The 24,976-nt window shown below is 33.7% G+C and overlaps 1 protein-coding gene across 1 annotated transcript; it reads left to right on the forward strand.

Moving 5' to 3' along the window:
• The first annotated feature begins 4,221 nt into the window (after positions 1-4,221).
• LOC122005729 (patellin-3-like) lies at positions 4,222-6,915 on the forward strand. Its single transcript, XM_042560876.1, has 4 exons — positions 4,222-5,560; positions 5,888-6,012; positions 6,095-6,236; positions 6,389-6,915. The coding sequence occupies exons 1-4, from the start codon at positions 4,274-4,276 to the stop codon at positions 6,647-6,649; spliced, it is 1,815 nt and encodes a 604-aa protein (XP_042416810.1). The 5' UTR covers positions 4,222-4,273; the 3' UTR covers positions 6,650-6,915.
• The last annotated feature ends 18,061 nt before the right edge of the window (positions 6,916-24,976 follow it).

The raw sequence follows: 24,976 nt of genomic DNA on the forward strand, positions 1-24,976 counted from the left end.
TTTTACAACTAACTAATTATCCATTTGTTCCATGAAACACAAAATATAACATTTCAAAAGAATTCAAATAAGCCATCTATCCTAACCTCCTACTTTTATTAATTCGTTTTTTATAAAAGAATATTAGGGCTAGTTTCATTTTTGATAAACAATATTAAAATTGGACCCATAAAAACTACAATGACATTTGAGTTTTGGCATTTATTAAAATATATTTACAATTTAAAATTTAATAAAGAGTGTACTTGTTTCAATATCTTTAAAATTTTAAAAATATTTTAATAATCATTTAGTGTGTGAAACTCATCAGGACAAGAGTCATATTTTGCAAATATGATAAATCCAATGCCAATGTTGTTTTATTAATTTGGCCACTGAAAGATTATAAAAATATTATGTCTAAAATATTTTTGATAGTTTTTAGTGATCAAAATAAAAAAAAAATATTAAAGTATAAATATACTCTCCCAAGTAACATGAATCACAATAATGGTGATCCAGATTTTCCTTGTACTTTAGTCATTTATAATAATGATCAGCAATCATTCTTAATTTATCTTCTCCTTAAAATAGATCGATAATAGTGCTAAAATGAGTGAATCATTTTTTATCATGTGAGTACCATCTCATATTATCATTTTTATTATCAGAATAGATGATACAGTAGACTCTAACCACTAAAAGACTATAAAAATATTTTAACTAACATACTTTGAAAATTATTCTGGCAACCAAAATTAAAAATTAAAAATATGAATGAATTTATGTGAGCTATGTAGTCTCATATAATTTTGACCATTAAAAAACTATTAATATATTAATTCTTATATAGAAAAGCCATTAAAGTGTTTTATAGTCAACTGGATGACCTTTCTAAGTATTCAAAATGATAGTTCACGGTACTCCAAAGAGTTCATTCGTACTGTTATTTAGTTTTGATTACTAAAAGGAGTTAAAACACCTTAATGACTTTTTCAATGGTCAAAATGACTAAGAGACTTTTATTATATTCATGATCTTAGAAATCCATGTATGCTATTGCCTGTTGGTTTTCACTAATTAGAAAGGTTCGAAATATTTTAACTAAAACTCTTTGATGATATTTTGAATAATTAAAATGATAATATGACATTATTATTGTGTTCACTATGCTTAGTAACAAAAAATGATGTTTTTGATAAGTTTTTTAGTAATTAAAATAATAAAATAAAATCACAATTAAATTTACTATGCTCTTAGGAAGTAAAATTTAAGGAGCTCTTTGTTTTTCATTGACTTTTTGAGTGAATATTTTTTAGAATATCAAAAGGAAACCCTTTGAACATTATTTATAAATATTTATAAACTAATGTGGTAATAGTTTATGTTGGATATACGTGAATGGAGAAGAGATGGGAGAAAAAAAAGTTTCATTATGAGTGAGACTTTAATTTTATATTAGTAGTTTCAAGATATATTGTTAATCTATATTGATTCACATGTATTGATAATGTGAACAAATACATGGAGAGATGCTCTCTCTGACGTAGGGGGTGCAAATCCAGAGGCCGGATTGCACTGAACTAAGTTCACTCATGTGCGAGCATGACTTATGCGCCTCGAATGTCGGATCAATCAGGATAAAATTTGTCCAAGTAGAACCATCAATATTTTGCCACATAACCATTTTGCTGCTTATTTAAGAGTGGCGTTAATGTTAAATGTAAACGACCGAGTGAAACATTGGCATTTCATAGCTTGGCGAGTTACCCATTGGTCTAAACTCCTATATAAGGAGGCTACAATCATAAGCAAAAGACACACACACAAGGAAAAGTAGAAGCTCTCCATTTGTACCTCCTCCTCTGTCGTGCATTTCTTACTCGGCGGAGTACCCGTGATAGCAGATGGATATCTCTCAGTTCACTATGACCACCAGTGCTTGTGTGCATTGAGGTTAACCGTTGTATCTTAGAAAACAAACGACTTAAGAAAATCTCGAAGCATAACCAAAGGTGGGGCGACTCTGTTTGAAGGAAACTTAGTCCTTCACAAGCCTTGGTCCGCTTCGCCCGCTCAGGCCGCTTTGTCGCTCGGCCTGCCTTGCCTTTAGGCTACCTTACGTTTCTCACTCGACCACTAACTTGGTCGACTACTCTGCCCGGCCGACCACTCAACCTAGTCTACTTCTCGACCGCACTACCCGCTCGATCACACTGTTCGGTCGGTCACTCAGTTTGGTCTATGACTCGGTTGCCCTACCCACTTGGTTAATCTGCCACTTAGTTGCTCGGCCCGATCAGCCGCTTGGCTGCTCGGCCACTCTACTACTTAACTGCTCTACCTCACGATCAACTCGACCACTCTGCCCGCTGCCCACTTAGTTGCTTTGCCTGCTAGGCTAATCTACCTGCTTGACCGATCTACCTATTAGGTCTCTTCGCCAGCTCTACTACTTAGCTGCCTACCTCACGACCCGCTCGATCGATCTACCCGTTCGATTGCTACACCTGCTCCGCTACCATATATTTAGTAGAAATCAGTTCTTGCTAATAACCTCATATTATCAACTCAGATTATTTTGATTCATAAATTTAATTTAATTTGATGTATTTAAATTTTACTATTTTTTTTAAAAATCATTTGCCCAACAATTTATACTACGTTTTGTTCGTCTTTCTAAAAAAAAAAAAAATATAGAGTAATATCTAACGCGCACTAAAGTAGATTTATATAACAATTTTAAAAACAATCATATAATATTTTTTATCAGAATTATTAGATTCATATAATAATTTTGATTGCGTAATAATTTTTATCAATAATTTTGATCAAAACTACTAAATCTATACTCATCAACGCTTCTATGGTATCCCATTGTGACAAAAGGTGAATACATTCATCCACAGTCCCCATCAACTTGTCCCAAGACTAACACGAGGAGGTAAATCATAGGTACTAGCATTTGGAATGATGATTAGCACATAAGGAAGATATTTATCTCGGCTTTGTCGAGATTCGAACTCCAGACCTCATTGCGAGGACATCTCATGCACTAGCCCGTCCCAAGACCAACACGGAGGAGGTAAATCACAGCTACTAGCCTTTGGAATGGTGACTAGCACATAAGGAAGGTATTTATTTCGACTTTATCGAGATTCGAACCCCAGACTTCATTGTGAGAACATCTCATGTACTAGCCACTAGATCTATCCTATAGTACCCTAGAACATCAAGTTGATTAATATGAGACAAAATTATTATCATAAGATAAAAATTTAAATCTTAATAAAATCAAAGAAACAAAAGCTCTTCTCTATATTAGTCTACTATACCTTTCTCATAAATTATTGAACTGACCGTATCAAACTACTGGACGGCGGCGTATTCCATCTCTTACTATCATCAATACTTATATGTTGATTAAAATGGTTAAAGCTATATAATAATTTTGATTTAAACTACAAAGATCAATTCAACAATTTTAAAATTGATATATGGATTATAACTTTTTATATTAATTTTAAAATTATTTAATTATTTTATGAATGTAGCTGGATTCCTCTTTTATAGTACATTTAAATATTCAAATTCAAAATTTGAATAGAAATGATCATACTCATTTTGTAGTAAATTTAGATAATTCAAAGGTATAGGTGGATTATAATTCAAATTACTAAAATGACATTATTGGTATCTATATATTAAAATTCAAAATTTTTATAAAAATATATTTTGATGAACTCTATATAGTATTTCTTTTACTATTTTTTTTGTCCTTTATGCGTCACTTTAATCTATATTATTATTTTTGTAAAAAAATTATTTATAATTTTTATTCATATTAAATTATATTTTTTAAGATTATTAAACTTTATAATAAACCTATATAACTTACTGTATTATTTTTTTAAAAAATAAATTTGATAGATTTTTAATAATTTATTTAATAGTTTTAATTAAGACTGTTAGAATTTTTTTAGTCGTCATGGTAAGAATACAACAATTACTTTAAAATTCTTTCGATAGAAAGAAAATATCCTTAAATATTTTAGAAAAATAATTGTACCTTGACTTTTGCTCGAAGTTAAATATCCCAAGCTGTTCACGCATATTAGATTAGTAAAATTGCAATTATAATACTTTTTAAATTTTTAGAATTCTTTATTTAAAAATGAGCTGGCCTTTTTTTTTTCTCTCTCTTTTTATGATAATTATCTCCTTCGAATCTATTAATTCATTTCTACCTTCAACTCGCTTTCTCCGCCCACGTCTCTCTCATACACGCATCGCCATGGCGGAGGAAGCCCAAAGTAAAGCACCCGACGCTACCCCCGCCGCCGAGGTCGTCGTCCCTGAGGCCCCTGCCGATGAGAAGGCGCCTATACCCGTCCCTGATGCAGCTTCCGTGGAGGAGGAACCCAAGAAGCTCGCAGACTATGTGGTCGAGGAGACCGCATCCGAGGCTAAGGAGAAGAAGCCCGAGGTAGCAGAGGGGGAAGCCCCTGCTGAGATCAACGTCGTCTCTGAAGCGATCGATCCCGAAAAGAAGGCACTTGATGAGCTCAAGCTGCTCGTCCAGGCCGCCCTGGCCAACGGTGAATTCGTCCCTCCGCCACCTCCCCCTCCCCTTCCTGCCAAGGTGGAGGAGCCTAAACCTGAAGATTCTTCGCCTACTGCGAAGGAGGATCCCAAGGCTGAGCTGGAGGAGGCCCCAAAGACAGCAGAGACGGACGCTCAGGCTCCGCCTCTAGAGGCGCCCGTCGTAGAGGAGCCTCCGAAGCCAGAGGAAGCTGCAAAGGAGCCTTCGAAGCCGTCGGTCGAGGAGCCTGCTCCACCAGTAGAGGAGGAGCCTTTACCTACCCCACCGTTGCCTGTCGAGGAAAAGGCTGTTGCGGCCGAGGATGATGGTGCGAAGACCGTCGAAGCCATAGAAGAGACGGTCATCCCCGTCGTCCCTGTTCCTCTGGAGATTCCTGCTGAGACCCCTGCTCCGGAGGTCACTCCGGAGGCGGAGGATGCACCTAAGCAGCCACCATCTGAGACCCCTGCGCCACCACCGGCTGAGCCTCCGGAGGAGGTCTTCATCTGGGGTGTTCCTCTTCTCAGCGATGAGAAGAGCGAGACCGTCCTCCTCAAGTTTCTCCGTGCCCGGGAGTTTAAGGTGAACGACGCCCTGACGATGCTCAAGAACGCTGTCATCTGGAGGAAGCAATTCGACATTGAGGCCCTCCTCGAGGAGGATCTCGGCCTTCCGGAGCTGGAGAAGGCCGTATTTATGCGCGGCGTCGACAAGGAGGGCCACCCGGTGTGCTACAACGTCTACGGGGAGTTCCAAGATAAGGAGCTCTACGAGAAGGCCTTTGGCGATGAGGAGAAGAGGCAGAAGTTCCTCAAGTGGAGGATTCAGTACCTGGAGAAGGGAATCCGAGAACTCTTGGACTTTACTCCTGCGGGCATCTCCTCCATGGTTCAGGTGACCGATCTCAAGAACACACCGCGACTCGGGAAGCATCGCCAGGCCACTAAAAAGGCGGTAACCCTATTGCAGGACAACTACCCTGAGTTCATCGCCAAGAAGGTAACTTCAGCTCAGCTCTAATTATGTCTTACGATGATCAAAAAAAAAAAAAAAAAAAAAAAGAAGGAAATTGCATTTTGGTGGTTTTCCCTGTTTTTATTTGAAAGAAATCAAATTCCCTCCACACAAACGTTCTGGAATTTTGATTGAACTAATGATTGAAGAAATTACCATGCTAAGATTTGACCATTCGGATGAACAATAATTCATCATTGTAAGTTTTTCATTCAGTAAGATGGATTATTATTCATCAATGTAACATTTGATAGTTAAAAGAAGCAACAAACTCTTCATCAAGTTTGACATTTGACATCTTTGTCATTTCAGGTTTTCATCAATGTTCCATGGTGGTATCTGGCCTTCAACCGGATGCTGAGTCCCTTCTTAACCCAGAGGACCAAGAGCAAGTTTGTCTTCGCAGGGCCTTCTAGATCAGCAGATACTCTATTCAAGTGTGTGAAGATCCATGAAGTTCCCTTGGATATCTGATCAAAATTTATTCTAATTTGTTATGCGTTCATGTTCTTGGTGCAGATACATAGCACCTGAACAAGTTCCAGTTGCATTTGGAGGCCTGAGCAAGGAAAATGATCCAGATTTCACTACAGTTGATTCTGTCACTGAGGTTACCATCAAGCCCTCTTCCAAGCAATCCATTGAAATACCAACTACTGAGGTTGTGGCTTAATCTTATTTTCATTCTTGTTTATTATTCCTCGTTTCAAGATATTCAGTGATCATTAGTGATTAAAGAACTAATTTGACATTATATTCTTTTACATAAAAATCATTGCTTGGAGTTTGGATCAATCTTGCTATTTTCGGCAGGCAACTGGGTTATTATGGGAACTCCGAGTCTTGGGTTGGGATGTCAATTATGGTGCCGAGTTCGTTCCTAGCACAGAGGGAGGATACACAGTGATCATTGAAAAGAATAGGAAGCTCATTGCCACAGATGAGCCTGTGATCAAAACCTCTTTTAAGATTGGTGAGCCAGGAAAAGTGCTTCTTAACATCGAAAACCTGACATCCAAGAAAAAGAAGCTACTCTACAGATTCAAGACCACAAGTTCCGTCGAATCCACATAGATAACTCATCTGTCATCCGCCCTTCATTCCATTTGTTGAAATCAAAGAAATAAAAAAGAACTAGGAAGATGTGGGTCACTTTGGTTGATAGAAGTTTTTCTTTCTCCTTTGTTATTGGTGTGGTATTGGTTTGATCATGGGAGTGACATTATATTTGTTTAATTATGGGTTGCTGCTGTAGTTAGAAACTTATGCTACTTTCAATATCATTGTAAATGCTGTGTACATTTGTTTCTAAAGTGTTTCCTGCAATATGGTTTGACTCATCTCAAACTTTTGAGACAAAAAAGAATCTACCTCCTGCTCATTCCTTAATTCTCCATATAAATGGGTTGTTGAAAGCTTGCAACAATATCCTTGACGATCTTTGTTTGTTTCTAGTACAAGTTTGCTAATTAAAGAAGCGATAAACTAGTATTCTTCTTTTTGTTTGCAGTATTCCTTAGGAAGGATCCATGCAATTGAAATATATGTATTACTTTTTTTATTGAATCAGATTAAGCTTTTTATGCCACCGTAATAAACTTATATTAAGATGGTTGTTATATTCTCTAATCTACAATTGGCTTCTACAGTTTGTTTTGTCATCTTGCATCTGAATAGTAATTGTTTGTTACTCCCTGCAGAAGTATTTATTGATTCATTCTATTTTACTACTTGGTCTGCTTATAATAAACAAAAATTATGCAGGGGTAAATCAATAAAAACTACAAAACTTTTGTGCTACCTTAATTTCCTTCTAAATTGCACGCCAACCTAGGAGAAAGCTTATTCTTTCCCCTCTGTGTTACTTGTGTCAGAAGGATCAAATGATTTATTCCTTGGTTTAATTTCAGAATCCATGAATTTGTGTTACTGTAAGTTTGTATCCATAGCATCCGAATGAGAATGATGTAGCTCTACTATTAAAAAAGGATGAGTACAAGGCTTAACTGGATGATGATCCTTTTGCTTGCCGTAAACATGTGAGAAATAAAGGTGTGCATAATCGGGCATGGGAGTCTTCTTCAAACTGATGATAGCATAAGTCAGCTACTTGCTTTGTCTTTGTTAATCAAATCTGTCCAAAGATTTTAATATTTGTTCCTGTTCGTCAGCATCGACTCCAGTTGTGTAAGGCTTTATACAGACTCGTCATGTGCACGCAGCAGTCGGTTTTTTTTTTAGTATTTCTTTTCTTTTTGGAATCCAATCTTTCAATACTACTCTGTCATGGCAGCTCATTTGCTTTGCTAATTGTGTTATCTAGTTGGCACAAGTAAACCTCATGAAACTCCATTTCTGAAGTTTAAGCCATCACTAAAAATAACATTTTAGTTAATGAAAATTCCAAAGCATGAGATGATGAGCTCATAAGATCATGTAAAAACTTCTTACCAGAACTAAGTTCAAATGTAAATATATAACTTAAAGATGAGGATAAACTCAGGTTAATGGTAATTAGAGTTGTAAATAAACTGAACGTTTGTAAATAAATTTGATGTTTAACTTAATAAGAGTTTGTTTATATTCGTTCAATATATATAAGATCAATTCAATGAATGAACAACTCGTTAAATTAAAGAAACAAAAGCTTGAACACATCAGCTCGTTAATGTTTGTGAACAATATTCGTAAACAATATATATAAATCATGTTTATCAATAAAACTTTTATCAACATGCTAAATAAAGAAAATTTTAAAATTAACAAATAAATTTATATTATCAAATTCAATAACCATCAAATAAGCTTAAAATATAAAAGTTTCAAATAATTAAACACGCTTGAATTAAGAACTCGATAATATTTAAACGAATCAAGTTCAAGCCAAATTTACTCATAAAAAAGCAATCAAGCTAATCTTGAACTATTATTTCAATATCTTGATTCATTTTAGGTTCGTCTTGATTTGATTATCTTATCAAATAAATTTAAACATCATAAACTCAACTTGATTTATTTATAATCCTAAAGGAAATATCAAGCGACTGCAAGTCTGATCAATTTAATTAACTGAACAACATAATTCAAACCGAATCCTACAATTGGATGAGCACAAATCTCTGTAGAATTAGCTTGCGACATTTGTATTTAGGAAAGTGAGTTTAAAAGAGAAGGGATGAATGGGGCATGACACAACCTGTGCCATCTCAGTGTTTGGCTGTAACAGGCCCCATCCAGCCACCTGGCCGGACCAAGTGGGGTCCATGCTTTTTCCAAACAACGACAACCAAAGATTACAATAATCAAGAACAGCTCATTCTCGAGCCGCATCCTTCTGAGTTTAGCCTCTCTTTTTTGCTGAGCATTGCTCTGCAGTTTGTGCCGGAAGAATTGCAAATATAGTTCTTGAAGTAGGCAAGCACAAGGACATTTGATCTCCTCCTTGTTTTTTTTGCTTTTTGATTAAGGCTTCTTTTTTTTAGAAAGATGGTAGATGGTAAATCAAAAAGTTAAAATAAAAAAATTTATAAAAAATAAAGAAGAGAAACAATATAAAAAACTTATCTTTCGATATTTTTGAAAGTCTCATATATAGAAAAATAATTAATACCTCATATACAGAAAAAAAAAAAATCTCTAGCCAGAAAATAATATATCATACCAATTTTTTTTATAAAAAATAAAAAATGAAAAAAATATTCTGATATATGATAAACTATAAATATATATCTTTTTTTATTTTTCTAAATATTTTACTAGAAATATAATAAACTGTAAAAGCTTAAACAGCTTAGATAGATTTGAAATTTTTAATAATTTTAAATAGAATTTACAAATCTTAACTACTTTATTTTTTCCATTGAAAAGAATTAGACTTTAAGCAAGTGATCAGTTTCTCTTTTTAAATAACAGTTTAAGTATAAGGAATAATACTTTATTAACTTTGTATTTCTTCTTATCTCTTCTTTGATCTATCCTAATAGACATGGATCGACCTATTTTGTTTTTCATTTTACACTTTGGGTTATTCTTTTTCAGTCGCCTTTGTTCGTTGAATAAGAAAGCATAAAAAAAAAAAACAATTACAAGGCAAAAATATTGTCTAGATTATCATTGAAATCTTAGGTCTTGAAAATCACAATGGTGAGGGTGAATTCGCACATCCAGTAATAAAATTAATATAGAGAGAAGAATGCTTAAATTTTTCTTAACATATTCATCAATTCAAATAAATTTAAAAGTTAAATAAATGAATATTTTAATAAACCATTGATGTAACGAAATCCTACAGCTCCCATGTGTCCTGTGTGGTCCAAAGTTATGTTAAGTTATCAGTCAAAGTCAAGATGAGTACAACTTGACCCAAAGAGAATCAGACTATGCCTAGATGAGATAAAGTCAAGATGAGTAAAACTTGACCCAAAGAGAATCGGACTGTGCCTAGATGAGATAAAGAGTTTAATCAAACCTACTCAATACATTCATCCCAAGGAATAGAATTTACTTGGAGATAAGATAGCTGCAAAGACTTGACTTTAGTCGTCGACATTATTCCTATCTCGATGCCAAACCGAATATCCTCTCTGCCTCGGCCTTAGCTCCTGACATCATCTATGTCTCAATCTCAAATCCTGACATCTCCATACCTCAATCTCAGATCCCAACATCACCCAAGCCTCAGTCTTAGTCGTTAGCATCATCCCTGTCTCAGCCTCAGATCCCGACATCACCCAGGTCTCCAGTCTAAGATCTCGACATCATCAAGGCCTTAGTCTCAATCATCAGCATCGCCCCTCTCTTAGCCTCAGTCGTTGACATCATCCAATCTCTACCTCGGATCCTGACATCTTCCACACCTAAGTTTCAGTCGCCAACATCGTCCTTCTCTCAGCTTCAGTCATCAACATTATTCATGTCTCAGATCTCAACATTCTCCATCTACTTCAGTTGTCGAAATCTCTCATGCCTCGGCCTCAGTCGCCAACATCCTCCACGCCTTAGCATTAGATCCTGGCATGACACCTGGCTCGGCCACAGTCGCTGACATTGTCTCGGCCATAGTCTTGACCTCAATCGCCAACACCATCCCAAAGTCGGTCCTAGCCGCCGACACCGGCTAAGACTCGGTCGTAGATCCCAACATCATCTCTGTCTCTGCCTCAGTTGTCAACTTTATCTATCCTCAAGGCCACTTAACATTGACCTCATTGGGCTATGCATGGAGTAGCTATCTCAATCCCTAGCGTGTCACACTATCAGGTCAGATTTTCAATTCCATCCCAAATGTGAGCATATGAGGATAACACATTTAGTATATGCAGATGACCTTTTACTACCGTCTTGTGGGGATGTGCCTTCAGTTATCTAACTAGTTGGTTGCTTATCACAGTTTATCTAAATGACTGGTCTTATAGCCAACCTAGCTAAGTTCAACATTTTCATAGCAGGGATAGATACTCCCACATGGGAATAGCTATTGACCATCATAGGCTTCCAAGTAGGGATATGCTTTTTAGATACTTCGGAATCCCTATAGCCTCCCAAAAACTGAAGATCTCCAACTACAACATGCTTTTGGACTCGCTCATTCGGAAGATCAACTCATGGCCGAAATCTACATTATCTTATGCTGGGAAGGCTCAACTCATATTATCAGTTCTGTAGGGGTGGAGTACTATTAGATGTCCATTTTACCCCTACCCCATGGAGTTTTAGACTACATTTATAGCATTTATAGATCCTTCATGTGGACGACTAGGAGACCCCCTATAACATGGTCAAAGCTAGTTTGGTTGAAGTATGAAGGTGGTTTTGGATTGAGAAACTTACGTGCATGAAAGCTTGCTCTACTAGCAAAGGTTCTATGGGTGTACAGGACAAGCAAGACACACTATGGATATGATGGGTGCACCATACATACTTACAACATGTGGGGGGTATGGGGGTGGCAAGCCAAACACATAGCTCCCCACTTATCAAGCAATTGGTGCACATTAGAGACAATGTTCTTAGCATGGCAAGTAGTCTAGAGGCTGCAAGGCAGATCCTTTCCTCCTGGTTCAATCAAAGGAAGAGAGGTGTTTGGAGGGCCTATAATCATTTCAGAGACTCCACATCTAGGAAGCCTTGGGCAATGATGGTATGGCAGAAATACCTCCAGCCAAGTCATACTTTCATGGTATGGCTCTTGACACATAGGAGGCTCTTAGTGTAGTCCAAACAAGAGTACTTGGAGGATAGATGATATACCTTCTACCGGCATAAGGAGGAGACATTGGATCATGTCTTCTTTAAATGTGATCCGATCAGACATCTATGGGGGTGGATCGAAGTGTGGCTATAGATGCAGCCACAGATGGCCACATATTGACGTATGCTATGGATATTCAGAGAGTAGTATCGAAACACATCCACCTTGACTAGAACTCACTACCTTATAATGTCAGCTATGGTACATCACATTTGGATAACAAGGAATCACAACAGGTTTCAGGGGATGTGGTTTGTTGGGGAGTTAGTTTTTAGGAAGATATAAGTACATGTCTTTAGGTCGCTTGGTATATTCTTGGATTAGGTACTTCGGCACGGGTGATACTTTTGTGCCATGCTATTTTTTGAGATATTGGCCTACTGTACACATTTATCACATACACTCAGATAGATCTCACTTGGGAACATGTATTATAGCATCCATGTAGATTAGTAGAGTGAGGGTATGCATTTTGTTATCGTTTAAGTGTAGGGATTAGTGGAACACTTAGTGAGAGCATGCATTTGAAGGTCATAGTGATCACACATGTCGATAGGCCGCTAGTAGACCCACTAAGGAGTAGAGAGATATCATCCTACATTTGCATGAGGTTTTCTAAAGAGATTTCTACCCACCTATTTATATTGGGCATTTTGGTACCAGCACATTGAGATATGCTAGTCATACACATTTTTCTGATATAGGTTACAAAACTAGGGCACTACTCTAGCTGGCATTAGTCAAGCCAAAATATGGCTTGAGTTAAAAAAAAAACTCTAGTACTTGATTCAGAGTTGGTAGTGACATGAGACTATATATGGAGGGGCATATGCATTGACATCTCACTATGCTACCTATGGCGGATGGATACCTCCTTATTAGATACACCCAGATGTAGATGCTTCGGATATAGAGACACCTCTTCAAAGCTGATTGGAGTGGATATGCAGATGGACTACTAGAGCAACATACTGGATGTAATGCGGGACACATGGAGGAGCACCATGGATTCGAAGTTGGTAGCGGAATGAGACTACACATGGAGGGGCACATGCATTGACATATCACTACACTACCATAGCTGATGGATACCTCCTTATTAAATACACCCAGATGCAGATGCTTCAGATACAAAGACACCTTTTTAAAGCTAACTAAAGTGGATATCCAGATGGACTATTGGAGCAAGATACTGGATGGAATGCATGACACATGGAGGAGCACCATGGCAATCTGGATGGGGCTTTACCTTATGGTATTCATGAGAGAGTGTAGTGTGAGCAGTGAGGAGTGCTAAGAGGGGAGGCCATATTAGGAGTCATGATATAGAGTATGAGGACTGTATGTGGGAGGGACAATATAAGATGATGGTGATGTATAGGTGAATATACCCACTTTAGAATGATCTATCTAATCTGTAATAAATGACTTGCAATAAAAACACATCAAATCCATTTATAGCTGGAGCTTTGCCAAAAAGCCTAAGAGGGTGAATAGACCCACCAGAAAGTGTTGGTGCAGGGTGCACCAGAATCAAATCTGAGTTTTGATATTGTCAAAGGTTCAAGTTAATTCTTGTTGTGATATGATGATTTGACTAAGTGTGCAAGTTTCTTACTCAATCAGAAAAGTCCTAAGTCCTAGTTGTGGCTAGGCAGAAAAGTCTTAGTAGATCATGGAAGCTAGGCAGAAAATTCCAGGTGGGTCGAGGACTTGACACATGGTAGTTGGACTTGATAGGTCTGGAGGACCTGATATGAAGAGGAAGTCCTAGTGAGTTGATCTGATGCTGAGCTAAATCCAAATAGGTCTGGAGGATCCAATGCTTGAAAAGTAGGTTGAGGTAAGCAACTAGAGTGGAGTGACAAGGAGGTCGTGCCCTGGGAAGGGACAAACACTAGGTCACTGATCTAACTAGAGAAATAAGGAGGTTTCCAAGTTGAGATCAAGTTTAGTTTTACTATCTATTCTTACTCATGCATCATTATATTCAGCTAACTCTATTTTCCAAGAGTATTTTTATACTTATGGAACTAATTCTATTTTGTAGAAACTGATAGGATCGGTCGACCGAACAACATGATCAGTTGACCGAACCTAGTTGACTAAGCACAGAGTTCTGGTGGAGCATAGTACATTTGGTATTCTAGGTAGATCAGTAGAGAAAATCCAAGGATCGATCGACTGAACCTAAATAGGAAGGCACAAATCAGATCAGATTATATCTTTTTAAAAAAAGAAACAGAGAATCGGTTGACCAATCAAGTTTATCGGCCGACTGATCATTAAATAATCATTAATTATGCGAAGATTCGATCTCAGCACAGAAGGAAGGGAGTGTGTTTTGTCAAATGATAGTATGATCGGTTGACCAAAAGGATCAGTCTACAAAATGACTTTTCAATCGACCGAACCTAGCGTATAAAAGAACCTCAAGATCTGAGTTGACTTGACAACCTTTCTATAACCCTCTACTCGTGCTTCTGTTGTTCTGCACCTCAAACTTCACATGCAAGCTGCTACACCGAGAAGTGCCGATGAGCTTCATCACTTATTCTTTGTCGATATACTTTATATTCTAGTTTGCATTATTTACAAGAAGATAGTAGTGTGCTACTATTTTTTTTCATTGTATGAATTACTTCTTTTTGAAGGTTTTGGAAAGAAGAATTATAGTGAATTGTCCAACGGTGTGATTAATGATCATAGGTCTTTAAGGAGGAATGGACATAGATTCCAAACTAAGTAACCAAATAAGTCACTTACATTGCTTTTATTTTTCTATTCCGCTGCTTACTTTGATAAAAGATAAAAGTTTTAAAATGAACATATTCACCTCCTCCCTCTCTATCATTTTTTTCAATCCTTCAATTGATATCAAAGTCTGATAGCTCTAAAGTAACTTAACAGTTTTTCAAGCAATTTCAAAATCTTTTTATTTTCCTTAAAAGTGTTCCTTTATTCATAGTCATATACTATTTCCTTTTATCTCACATTGCTAATCCCAAGACAAGAGTCTTGAAAACCTTTCTTTGTTAACTCCTTTGTATAAGAATGTCAAACTCCTACCAAGTGGGTTACAACACAGTTCACCCCCTACTATTCAAGGGAGAAAACTTCAACTACTGGAAGAATAGAATGGAGTGCTACCTTAAGTCTGACATCAAACTCTGGTTTACAATACTGAAGGCATACACACCACTAATGCAAGATGGAAAGCCTATAGAGCCGAAAGATTGGACTCCCCCAATGATAAAAAAGGCTCAAATGAACTACAAAGCCATAAACACCATCAAGTGTGGACTAACTACGGAGGAACTAAACCGAGTAAGATTCTACGAGAATGCTAAGGAGATTTGGGACAAGTTAGTTGAAATTCATCAGGAACCCACACTCCAAAGGTAATAGAAAGCAATCCTATTTTAAATAATTTTTTTAATAATAAAATGTAGGACAACGAATCATCCTTGGAAGAGTCGAACATGGAGGAACCAAAGTATAGATGATTCGTAGCACTAACAATAAAAGGACAAACATACGAACTAGAATCCGAGTTTGAGGATGAGTCCAAGTTCGACAACAAGTCCGAGAGTAGACATGGATCCGCATCCTTTTTCGAAGAACAAGATGAGGTAAATTCACTTACAGAAATTCAAATGCGTAAAATTATAAAATGCTTGTTTAAAAAATTAACCAAGTCTGAGGAACAAAATAACTTATTACTTAAGAAAATTGACCACGTTAAGGAACATGTTAGCCTGAATCACTCGACTAACCAAGTTCAAGTTGGAACTTCAACTCAAGTTGCAAAACTTGAGGATGAAAATTCTAACTTGAAAGGTCAAGTGGAGAGACTCAAGAAAATGTTAGAAAAGTTTGAATTGAGATCCAAGTATCTAAATATGGTACTTGGATTACAATGAGCCATGTACAACAAATTCGGACTCGGTTACAAATCAAACAAAACAAACAAATCATACTTTACTTAGTGAAAGCGTAAAAAAAAAATAGTCCAAGCATGGATCTTAAAATCATGTTTAACTGAACAGATTGAACCGAATTGGTATTTGGTCCTTAAAAGTCAGATCTATCTCTTAGATAGACCATATCTAAGTTATGACTCAGGGGGAACAAATAGAAAAACTGTTTGTCTTACTTGATTGATTGAATATGCATGCTTAGGTTTAGATTTTCTTTTCTGCTTAGATTAGGATGGTTATAAATAAAAAGGTTTACCAAATTTTAATAACAAATCGTCAGAATGGATTGAGATGATAGTATGCCAAGTAAACTTTGTCGAATGCATGTTTAAGTTGAATCATATGTGTTCTACCTAGTATACTATACCTAATGGATCTGGCCGAAGCTACCCTAGTCAAACTTGAGCTAGTTATACCAAAATCTAGTATTAAGTATTTGGAAGGGTCATTTTTCAGAAGTTATCTAAGATGTAGTTACTCTAATCATATCCGTTGTGACTCACCACAATCTAGAGACTTACCCTCTAAACTGCTTCTTGATGAACCCAAAACGAAGTTTGAATCTAATAAGGGTTAAATAACATTTTCAAGAATTCTTAATAATTTAAACTAATTTAATATAAACTTAACCTTAATTAATGAAATAAAATTAACTAAGAAAATTAATAATTAATCAAATTTATAACCAATAATCAATCGATTAATCATGAAATTAATAAATTACCTTTTATTCAAAATTAATTTAATAAATTACTTTAATCTAAAATTAATTAAATAATTATCTAAAAGTAAACATTTAAATAAAAATTAATCATAATTAATCTTCATAATCAAAACAAATTAATTTAACTATAAATTAATCAAAACTAAAATTCTCAACTTAATCAAATTATGAAATTATTTTAATCAATTAACTCAATCCAAGTTTAATATAATACTAAACTAAATCAAATCAAATAAATTATTAAATCAATAATCAAATTATTAATGAAATTAAATTAAAACTATAAATCAATCCTTAACACTAAGTAATCTTAATTAATTCGAAACTTAATTAATCAATTTACTACTTTAATTAAAATTGAATTTTCTAAATTCAAAACCAAAATAACTTTAACTTAAAATGATAATAACTTTTTATTAAAATAAGTAATAACTAATTTAATAATTATAATAATATAAACCAAATCAATCTAATCCAAAACTAATTTAATTAAATTAATTAACTCATAATTAATCAAATCATTTAAACTGAAATTAACAATTAAAGTTAAATTAAGTTAATCAACTTAATCTATTAATGTAATTTAATAAATAAATGAATCAATTATTCTTAATTAATAAGTTCGTATTTAATTACTAACCCTAAATTAATTAAGTTTAAGTTATTCCAAACTAATTAAATTATTTTAAATAATTAATTTAAAAATTAACTTTAAATTAATCCTTAGTAATTTAATTATAAATTAATTATTCTTAAATTATATAATAAATTAGAAACCAAATAAATCAATAAAATTTTTAATCTCAAACCTAATTAATTTAATTTAATTAATTCAAACAATAAATAAATCATTAATTAATTTGAAATTAATTAATTTAACTTAATCAAATTAACTTTACAAATCTAATCAACCAAAAATTTAAATTAATCTAAATTTAATTCTCAACTTAATCAACTTAATTAATTCAGAAATTATTTAGTCTAATACGAAAATTAATTAAAATGAACTCTATCCAAGTTTAAATAATCTTAATAATTCCATATAATCTAATTTAATTCAAAATTGACATTAATTAGTTTAAAATTAATTAACTTATTATTTCATTACTTTAATTAATCTAAAATTGATCAACAACTTAAATTAATTATCTTATCTTATTTTCATATTAATTCAAATTTAATTGACCAATTATTTTAATAAATTATTAATCCTAAATGTATTGATAAATCCAAATAATAATTAATAATTTTAATCTATTCGAAACTAACCTTAATTAAGTTTAACTTAAATAATTCAATAATGAAATTTAAGTTAATTTAGAAAATAATTAACTAACTTTACTCAGTGCCCTAGACTTCATAACTTTCTCGCTAGACGTCCGATCCTCGACCCGTACAGTCTTTCACTTAGTTCACAACCACTAGGATTTTCACCTAGAGTCCCCGACTCTAGGATTTCACCGAAAGTACACGACCCACTTAGACTTTCCAGAACCTAGGGTTACAATCCCCTAGAACCTAGGGTTACCTCCCCCTAGGATTTTCCACCTGCCTAGAATCCACTAGGACTTTTGTCTAAGTACACTTAGGACTTTGCTGGACACTTGGTTCAACACTTGTTAAATCACAAGACAACTTAACTTTGAATCCTTTGCCATTATCAAAACACAGGTTCGATCGTCTGGTGCTTCCTATACTAACAATCTCCCCCTTTTTGATTATGACAACACAATTCAAAGTTAAGTAAAATATATAGAAATAATTGTGAAAGAAATGCAACAATTTAAGAGACAAGTTAAGAGATTCACTAAAGTTAAGAAATTTATTGAGAGCTCCCCCTTAATCTCTTAACTTTTTCTTCTCCTTAACTTTAGAATATTCTAGCTTCTCTTCCCCTTTGACATATATCAAAAATAATTTTGAGAGAGTTAGAAGAAAATGGAGAAAATTTGATAAACCTTTTAGTTAAGTACTTAACTTAGGAAAATTGGTTACATTTTAATTAGCTCTTGAAAAATTTTTGATAAAAACTTGGCATTAAAAAGATTTTGATAAAAACCTAGCTTTAAAAAGATTTTGATAAAAGGTTAGTTAAGCACTTAGCTTAAAAATTAATTGGTTTTGATAAAATCTTAGTTAAGTACTTAGCTTTATAAACACTTTCAAAAATTAAAAAATTGGTTTTTATAAAAGCTTAGTTAAGTACACTTTCAAAAACTGGATACCAAAAATTTTAACTTTGAAATTTTGAAAAAGAATACTTTAACTTTTCAAAGAAAAAGTTTAACTTTAAAGTAAAAATGCTTTAATTTTCTTTTCCTCCCCCTTATTAATATCTAAAAGAAAAAAAACTTTTAGTCTTAGAGTTCAAACATGAGAGTAAAGAAAAACTTCAAAACAACCATCTACCTTTCTTAACAAAATATCTAACCTTTAGCTACTAGCTGTTTATCATGAGTTAGTAGCTTTCACTTGGTTAGTCAAGTTAAGTAAGTGTTCCTGTTAGTTTGACTAAGTATGGATAACTTAACTTGATTAATTTAACTTTGGTATTTATTGCCCAGACTTATATTGATGTACAAACATAAGTATTCTGAAGTCCAAGCAGTACATTATACATCTCACACCATTCTAAGTGTTTTTCATATACAAGCAAGGTAATCCTAGTGTACTTGTGAGATGCTCTAGCTGAAACCTATAGGTACATGCTTTCTAGAGGGAATGCCCTTGGCTAATTCCAATCTTTAAAAATAATAGTAAATTTGGGAGTTTTAAAAATAATTTTCCTAGAATTTTAAAAACAAGACAAGATTTTGAAAAGATAACAAGTAAAAAAATTGATAAATTTTAATCTACTCTACTATGCACATCCCTAATTCTCTTCTAAGTGTACTGAACTCAAGTTTAGGTAAGAGTTTTGTAAAGATGTAAGATAGGCTTGACTTGGACTCAACATAGTCAAGTACAATGTCACCCTTAGCTACGTGATCCCTTACAAAGTGGTGTTTAACTTCTATGTGTTTAGTTCTTGAGTCATGAATTGGATTTTTAGTTAAATTTATTGAACTTATGTTATCAATTTAAATTTTATATTTTTGTATTCAAGTTGATAATCTTTTAAGGTATGTATCATCCATAGCAATTGAGATGTACATTTTCCCATGACTATGTATTCTGCTTCAGTAGTGGATAAAGTAACACAGTGTTACTTTTTGCTGGACCAGCTTACTAGGCACTGACCTAGAAATTAGCGGCTTCCACTTGTACTTTTTCTATCTAATTTATACCCAGCATAATCTAAGTCAGAGTATCCAACTAAGTTAAATGTGTTAGTCCTAGGGTACCAAAGTCCAACACTTAGGGGCCCCTTAATGTACCTTAGTATTCTTTTTACATTGGTTAAATGTGATTCTTTTACACAAGATTAGAATCTAGCACACATACCTACTGTAAATAAAATATCAGGTTGACTTGTAGTTAGGTATAGTAGACTTTTTATTGCACTGCTATAGTATTTTAAGTTTACTGATTTTCCTTCTAAGTCAGAATTAATTTTAACATTAGTTGTCATTGGGGTACTTATATTTTTAGAAATTTTCATTCCAAATTTTTTAATTAGTTCCTTATCATATTTGGTTTGAAATATATGAATTCCTTCTTTTGTTTGCTTTATTTGGAAACCTAAGAAGAAATTGAGTTCTCCTACTAGACTCATTTCAAATTCATTTTCCATTAATTTGATAAATTCTTTTAAGAATTTTATATTTGTTGAGCCAAATATTATGTCATCTATGTAAATTTAAGCGATAAAAATATCTTTTTCTAAGGGTTTAACAAATAGGGTTTAGTCTATTTAGCCTTGGTTAAATCCCTTATATGTTAGATATATTGATAGTCCTTCATACCAAGCCCTAGGTGCTTGTTTTAGTCCATATAAAGCTTTCTTTAATCTAAGGACATGGTTTGGGTGGTCTATGTCTTCAAATCCAGGGGGTTGATTTACATAGACCTCTTCTTTCATGAACCTATTTAGGAATACAGATTTTACATCCATTTGATATAACTTGAATCCTTTATGTGTTGCATAGGCTAGCAGCAACCTTATGAATTCAATTTTGGCTGCGGGTGCATAGTGTTAGTAGCCCTAGTACCAATTATGAGATGATTGTAAAGGACTCATTTTTGTATCATATTTCATTATTAATAAAAAGGCAAAGTTGGTTATTATATTTATTTCAGTTCAGTGTTGATTGAATAAATATAATAATGTCCTTGGGTAATAGGTTCTTATCTACAGCATGTCAATTGGTTGAATTGATAGTGAGATTGTAGATATACATAGAACACATACTTTTAACTATTCCTAGTCAAACATTAATATACAAGGACAATATTAATGCATTGAGACTAGCATGTAGGTCAATAGATGACTTAATCTCATAAGTCATGGATATGAGATATCAAGTTGACAAATGGGTATGTATTAGAGAATATATACTGAATGACCCGTCATAAGAATGTTTCATGGATCGTTATATGAGTGTCATAAACATTCTCATGTGACTATTGGTATGAATAGTCCTTAGACCTGAAGTCACTACGGTTCCCTACATAAGGAGTTGTGTACTTTGATATCGGCAAACGTCACCTGTAATAAGGTGGATAATAAAGTCGATCATTAGGTATACAATGAATTTTGCAAAGGGATGTGAGTGATGTAGATGAGATCTATCCCTTCCATATGACAGAAGAGATATCTATGGGCCCCTTGGTTAGTAGGACACAAAAATGCATGGTCATTTTCAAATGAGTCAATATGAGATATTGAGCTTATTTGTTTTGAGTGTGTCTACTTAGAGATCAAGAAAGACAAAGATTGATAAGAGGATGACATGGTCTATGACTCATTGATCAATCTAGATATCAAGGATAGAGGGACTGAGTCATACAAGATAATAGCCACGGACAGGTTAGGTCAGATCTCGACATTCTTGCCACTTGGGTAGCAATGATGCCTTGCTAGATGTCACTCATTGCTTATGTATCTAAATGTTGATCTGGATACATTGTCAACATTATGAGAACCTATTGGATCACACACAAAGAACAAGTTTATTTGGAGATGGATTCATATGATGGATCATTGGATTAAATCTAATCTAAATTAGACTCATTGAGTTAGACTCAATTGGATCCAATTATTGGATTGAGTCTAATTTGAATTAGATTCATGGAGCCAATTTGGATTGATATTCATGGAGTCAATTTAGATTGATATAGTTCAATGAGTTAGACTCATTGGGTGATGGCTCAATGAGTTAAACTCATTGGGTGAACTTGAGTTCACCAAGGAAGATGAATAGTCAATTTTTAACCATTGGATTGAATGGTCAATTTTAAGCCTTTGGATTGGAAGATGAAAGGGCAAAACCCTTTGGTATTCATAAGATGGATATAAATGAAAATTTATGGATGATAATTTTCATTAGATGAAAAACTTTTCTTCTTCTTCTTCTTCCTTCTTCCTCATCTTGGTAAAAACTCACCTTCTTGGTTGCTAGCACAACCTAAGGTAGTTTTCTTCTCCACTTTGAGAGTTTGTGAGACAAACGGAGACACTTGTTCGTGTGGATATCGTTAGAGGCACGAACACTTGATCGTGCTAAGATCCTAGCTATCGGGAGATCGTGTGCACACACCAAAGGTATAACTGTCATGAAACTTAGTATAGGATGCTTGTTTATTCTTCCCTTCGCATGGATCCTCTTGATAAGGAACTAGATGTTTTCCGCTGCGCTTTCACGTGTTTAGCGCCCTAATTCCTTACACATAGGTTTCATCATAATCTATCTCTTCTACTTGACTGAACCCCTTTGCTACTAGTCTAGCCTTGTTTCTTACTATTTCACCCTTATCATCTAGTTTATTTCTAAATACCCACTTAGTGTCAATTATGGATTTATTTGTGGGTTTAGGTACAAGTTTCCAGACTTATTTCTTTCAAATTGAGCTAGTTCCTCTTACATTGTAATGATGCAATCTATGTTAGGTAGGGCTTCTTCTATAGTTTTGGGTTCAATTTTAGAAATTAGAGCTATTTGACATAGATTTCTATATGATGATCGAATTCAAACTACTAGGGTTGGATCACCCAAAATTTAGTCAGTTGGGTGATTGGACCTTATTTTAGAAGGTCTTATGTTAGGGTCAACAATTGGTTCCTCTGATTCACTAGGTTTAATTTTAATTTGAATATCTTCATCATCTTCTATGTTTCTTGTATTTTGATTAATATTTTCATTGATTGAGTTAGGTAAATTATTTTCTTCATCAAAAATTACATTGGTTGTTTCTTCAATTTTTAGGATATTTTTGTTATAGACTCTATAAGCCCTACTAGTTGTGGAATATCCAAAAAAGATTTCTGTTGTTGATTTTGATGTAAATTTACCTAAATAGTCCTTAGTGTTTAGTATATAAACTTTACATCCAAAACCCTTTAGATAATTTAGATTGGGTATTTTATTGTAATATATTTCATAAGGGGGTTTATTGTAAAATTTATTAATTAATATTCTGTTTTGAATATAACATGCTGTGTTTATTACTTCAGCCCAAAATTGGTTACTTAGGTTATATTCGTTTAACATGATTTTAGCCACTTCTTGTAACGTTCTATTTTTCTGTTCTACTAGTCTATTTTGTTGGGGAGTTCTAGGACATGAAAACTCATTATTATATCCATTAATTTTACAAAATTCAGTAAACTTATGATTTTCTAATTCCCCTCCATGATCACTTCTAATTCTTTTAATTTTTGTATCTTTTTAATTTTCTATTAATTTATACAAATTATTAAAGATTTCAAAAGTTTCATCTTTATTTTTTAGAAATTTTACCCAAGTAAATCTTGAGTAATCATCAATTATAACCAAGCAGTATTGATTTCTGCTTAGTGATTTGGCTCCATGTGAATCAAATAGGTCTAAGTATAGGAGCTCAAGTATTGAGTTGATTTGATTTAAGTTTGTTGGTTTGTGGGTTGATTTGGTTTGTTTACCTTGTTGGCAATCATTACAAACTACATTTTCTAAATTTTTTAATTTGGATAAACCTCTAACTAAGCCATTTTGACTCATTTTTGAAATGAGTCTAATATGCGTGTGACCCAATCTTTTGTGCCACAACTTAGTTTCCTCTTATTGTGTCAGAAGATACTTTAGTGAGGAGGTTGGTAGGTCAATTGTGTAAATATTATTTTTCCTAATTCCCTCAAGTGTAATTTTAGGGTATTCAACATTTCTAATTACACACTCAGAGTTAGAAAAGGTAACTAAATAACTAGAATTACACAGTTGACATATGCTAAGTAAGTTAAAATTAAATTTATCAACTAATAGGACTTTTTGAATAATAAAATCGGAACTTAGTTCGATATTACCTATTCTGATTATCTTACCGAACGCAACTGACCCTAGATTTTTGAGTTTTAGCTTGGTGAACTTCAATCGATCTCTTGTCATGTATCTGGAGCATCAACTATCTAATATCCATTGGTCTAAATCTTTATATTCCTATACATAAAGTATTTGATTTGGATCCAATTTAAAATGGATAAGATAGATTGATTGAGTTCAACTCCTTATTTTCTATCTCACCCAATCTAGGTTTTCAATCATGTTATACCTATGGGTGTTTGTGAGATGATTGATTGAGTTTTAAATTGGTTAGATTTGAGCTAAGTTTATTTTAAGTTACTTAGGTTAATTTGAGTTAAGTTTATTTTTAAGTTAATTGGTTAGATTGAGTTAAGTTAATTGGTTAGATTTGAGTTAAGTTTATTTTTAAGTTAATTGGTTAGATTTAAGTTAAGTTAATTTTTAGATTGAGTTAGGTTAATTGGTTAGATTTAGTTAAGTTAATTGGTTAGATTTGAGTCAAGTTTATTTTTATGTTAATTGGTTAGATTTGAGTTAACTTTCTTGGTTATATTTGAGTTAAGTTTATTGATTAAGTAATTAGGTTAATTGATTAAGTAATTAGGTTAATTAATTAAGTTTAGTTTACGTTAATTGATTAAGTGATTAAGTTTGAATTAGGTTGATTAATTGATTAATTTTTTTTTTGCTTTAAATTGAGTTTAACTAATTTTTACCTAAATCCATCTCACCCTTTTCTAGATTGTTAATCAGGGAGCCTTATAAGTTTTTGTGAGATGATTAATTTAATCTTCAATTTAAATTGAAGTCTAAGGATTGATTCACATTTGAGTTAGGATAAGGTTTAATAGTTAGTCAATTAAATATTCTTTTTAATAATTAGCTTCTAGGCTATGGCAAGACACTAAGCTTTCTTGGGTGCTGGATCATCAAATACTTCTAGACAAAGCCTTTTAAAGAAATAAAATATTTAATTTCCTTTCTGAAATTCCTAGGTCTAAGTAGTCA

Source organism: Zingiber officinale, chromosome 7B (assembly GCF_018446385.1).
Source record: "Zingiber officinale cultivar Zhangliang chromosome 7B, Zo_v1.1, whole genome shotgun sequence".
Taxonomy (NCBI): Eukaryota; Viridiplantae; Streptophyta; class Magnoliopsida; order Zingiberales; family Zingiberaceae; genus Zingiber; species Zingiber officinale.